This window comes from Pterocles gutturalis, unplaced genomic scaffold, assembly GCF_000699245.1.
Source record: "Pterocles gutturalis isolate BGI_N339 unplaced genomic scaffold, ASM69924v1 scaffold15713, whole genome shotgun sequence".
Lineage (NCBI taxonomy): Eukaryota > Metazoa > Chordata > Aves > Pterocliformes > Pteroclidae > Pterocles > Pterocles gutturalis.
Genome location: NW_010125836.1, coordinates 1 through 3156, shown reverse-complemented (window position 1 = coordinate 3156; position 3156 = coordinate 1). Strand labels below are relative to the sequence as shown.

General features: G+C 52.6%; 1 protein-coding gene across 1 annotated transcript; it reads right to left on the bottom strand.

The window, feature by feature from the left end:
• Positions 1 to 1140: 1140 nt before the first annotated feature.
• On the bottom strand, positions 1141 to 3148 carry SUPT4H1 (suppressor of Ty 4 homolog 1 (S. cerevisiae); the record flags this gene model as incomplete). Its single annotated transcript, XM_010078745.1, has 4 exons — positions 1141 to 1208; positions 2623 to 2676; positions 2864 to 2919; positions 3036 to 3148. Coding segments are annotated over 4 exons (291 nt in total), but the record flags the coding sequence as incomplete, so codon positions are not given.
• Positions 3149 to 3156: the final 8 nt, after the last annotated feature.

The following is a 3156-nucleotide window of genomic DNA, read 5'->3' as shown; positions in this document are numbered from 1 at the left end:
ATCAAATGCAGTTTTCAGGCTGTGTTGGTTTTTCCACTATTTGTCTACAGAAAAAGAAAAGAAAAAAAAAAAAAAAAAAAAAAGAGCTTTCCAGTTACAGGATTATCCCAGAAAAAAAAAAAAAAAAAGAGCTTATTTCACAGAGCTGCTAATCTAGGACTCTGCCCTTGGACAAGTCACCTTCGTGATTGGTGGCTGCTGCTGAACTGGAACAAAACAAATTAAGCAAGAGCCATCAGCTAAGGAGACCAAATCTCTCAGGAGCCCATGCAGTACAGACACTGCCCAAGCTGACACTCACGGTGCACACTACAGCCAGACCTCTACGAACGCAAGGCTGGATGGGTGTTTCCACCCTGCTTGTCCATCCCTCCCCTCCGCAAGGCCTGGGACTGCCTCCCAACCACACCAGCACCGGGCTCATCTCGCTCTGCCTGCCCTGGAGACAGCAGCAGCCAGGTGGAGGTCCTTCAGCCTGCTTCCATGTCCCCTGTACGGGAGCCTGCAGGCCCAGGGCACCATCACCTCCACACAACAGCCTCCACATGAAATTCTTAACATCACCTTACCTCTTCTATCCAGCCGTGAGCTCTAAGGCACAAATCTCCAGTCAGCTTGTCCCTACAGCAAAGGACATCCCAGTGCAGCCAGGACAGGATCTCCCTCTCGAGGCAGGAATGTGGTCCACGGCACAAGGAGAAGTGATGGCAGTCGCAGGCTCCAAAGAGTTTGGCAGGCTGAGTGTGGAACTCCTCCCCGGGCCATCTGCTTCCGGCAGCAGCCGAAACCAGTGACCGAGGACACAGATGGACTCAACTCAAGCAGCACATTTTATTGAAATATTTACACAGCTATATCCCAGCTCTCCTTTTCTCCATAACTGCAAAAAAGCTTGTGCATCACCACCAAACACTGCTATCCCAGACCTACTCACACCCTCCCCCTTGTCAAGGCTCAAAAAAGTTTCTACAGCAGAGTCCAGAGGTACTGAGCGAGAGGAGCCGAGCCAGCAAGCTCCCTCACAGTCCAGGCTCACTTTCCCACATACTAAATCTAAAAGGTTTCGAAGCAGTGCCCCATGTGCTCGCTGCCTCTCTGAACGCAGCAACAGGGAATCCTCCAGGCAGCACAAGAGCCCCTCTAGGTTTTTATAGCTGTGTCTCGGGACTTGTAAGCCACACCACGGCTCTTCAGCTCTCGGACGATCCCTGCAGCAAGGAGGTAAAACACATTTCAGTATTCTCTAAGGATGAGGAGCCCTGAAAAAAATCTGGTTGTTCTGTCATGTAGCCTTCATTGCAGAAATCAGGAACTGGACAATCATCTTAATTTTTTTCTAACAGAACTGTTAAGAGAGTGTTCCCTCTCCTGGCTGAAATGCCTAGACAGTTCTCCCAAACATGAACTCTTGTTTTGCCTTGGGAAAGAACCAGGCAGAGATTTTATTTACATTATTTCCTGCCTGAAATTGTTTGAATATTATGACTGTACTGAACAGATCAAGTTCTTAAGGGTAATTCTTAAACCTTTCAGCCACTTTTGTGACCTGTCTGCACGTCCCACCTTCTCAGTAACCCCGTAAGAACAGTGCTAGCAGGAAAGCACCATGCGGTTCAGAATGGCTCTCAGCAACGCCACGTGCCAAGGGACAGCCAAACGATAGCCTGCAAGGCCTGCAAGTGCTGGTGACCGCGCTCCCCAGTCCTCTTGCTCCCCCCATGACACCAGGATGGGCTAAGTCAGGCCAAACACAGCATCTCCCACCTGTATTCCATCTGCCTGCTGCCCTGTGCTCATGCCATCATCATTGCACCCCGGCTATTCTGGATGTGCCCAAAGCTGTGCTGGCAGGACTCGGTTTCAAGCCTCGTGATGTTCTAGCTCCTTCTCAAAGCAGATGGTGGAGCTCAGGTCAGGAATAAGGAGCCTGGGATTCCAGACACAAGCACAGCTTTCACCCCGGGGATACAGGATCACAGCCCTCTTGGGAAGGGGCACAGGTCAGGAGTCTGCTCTGGAGCGATGCACATGGACGTGGCAGGGGCTCTCGGCCAGACAGAAGATGCAGTTTCTGCCTTGCAGAGATGAACCCTCCACTCCATTTATAAATGCACAAAACCCACCTTAATGTAAGCCCTCAGTGCAGTATGATGACAGAAAGGGACATCTGTTCACCAAGACTGCTGTAACAGCACTCCATCCTGCAAAACTCTTTTCTATGGACAAACCTTTGTGTTTTGCTGTAGCTGAATGGTTTGAAATGCACCCACTTTCCGGAGCCACCCTTTAATCACATTTATCACTCTGCCAAGGATCACAGGTTTTAGTCGGCATATCTTTGATACCAGCTTCTGGCAGGCAGAAAACCTCTTTGCAGAATACCCAAAACCATCCTCCTGTTCAGCACCTCCTTGGTGCGGGTCACCTTGCTCATCCCTCGGTCTGTTCACAGCATGCAGTGTTCACTGAACCCCCAAATCCTCATTTGTCACACAGGTACAGCGCAATGCACCGCCCCGTTTGTGACCTCGGAAATGGCGACAGCCCCAACACCCAATACACAGAATAACGCCTCGGCTGCCGTCCGCAGGAGCCTCCCCTCACACAAACCAGCAGCGTTACCTTGGGGCAGGCGGCCGGTCACAGACACCGCATAGACACCCGGCTTGAAGTTACCTGGGGGAAAGAAAACACCGAGTTACCTGGCATGGCAGCAGCGGGGTGGGCAGCATCCCCGCCAGCTTCTGCCTGCACGGATGCCCCCTCATCGGGAGCAGAAACCTCCTCCCACTGCTCCAGAGAAGGTGTGTGGCTGGAGAAAAGGGATCTCGGGCTCCCAAACCAGCTGGGAAAAACCACTCACTGATTCGCTGCCACTTGGAGACCCAGCTGTCCTCAGGGCTCATCATCGCGATGATCCTGCAGGAGGGATGGCCGTGAGGGGACGTTTCCCAGCCAGGTGACACTGGGGTGCCACCACAGCATCCCCAGGCACCCCAGGGAACGTGGCCAGCCCAGGCCCGGGCCCTACTCACCCGTCGAAGGAGGAGCTGGTGCAGTCATAGACCATCTCCCGGTTGCCCTTCATCTGCAGGTAGGCATCGCAGTTGTCGCAGCCATCGTACTCGAACTGGTCGATGGTCTGAGGGGACAGAG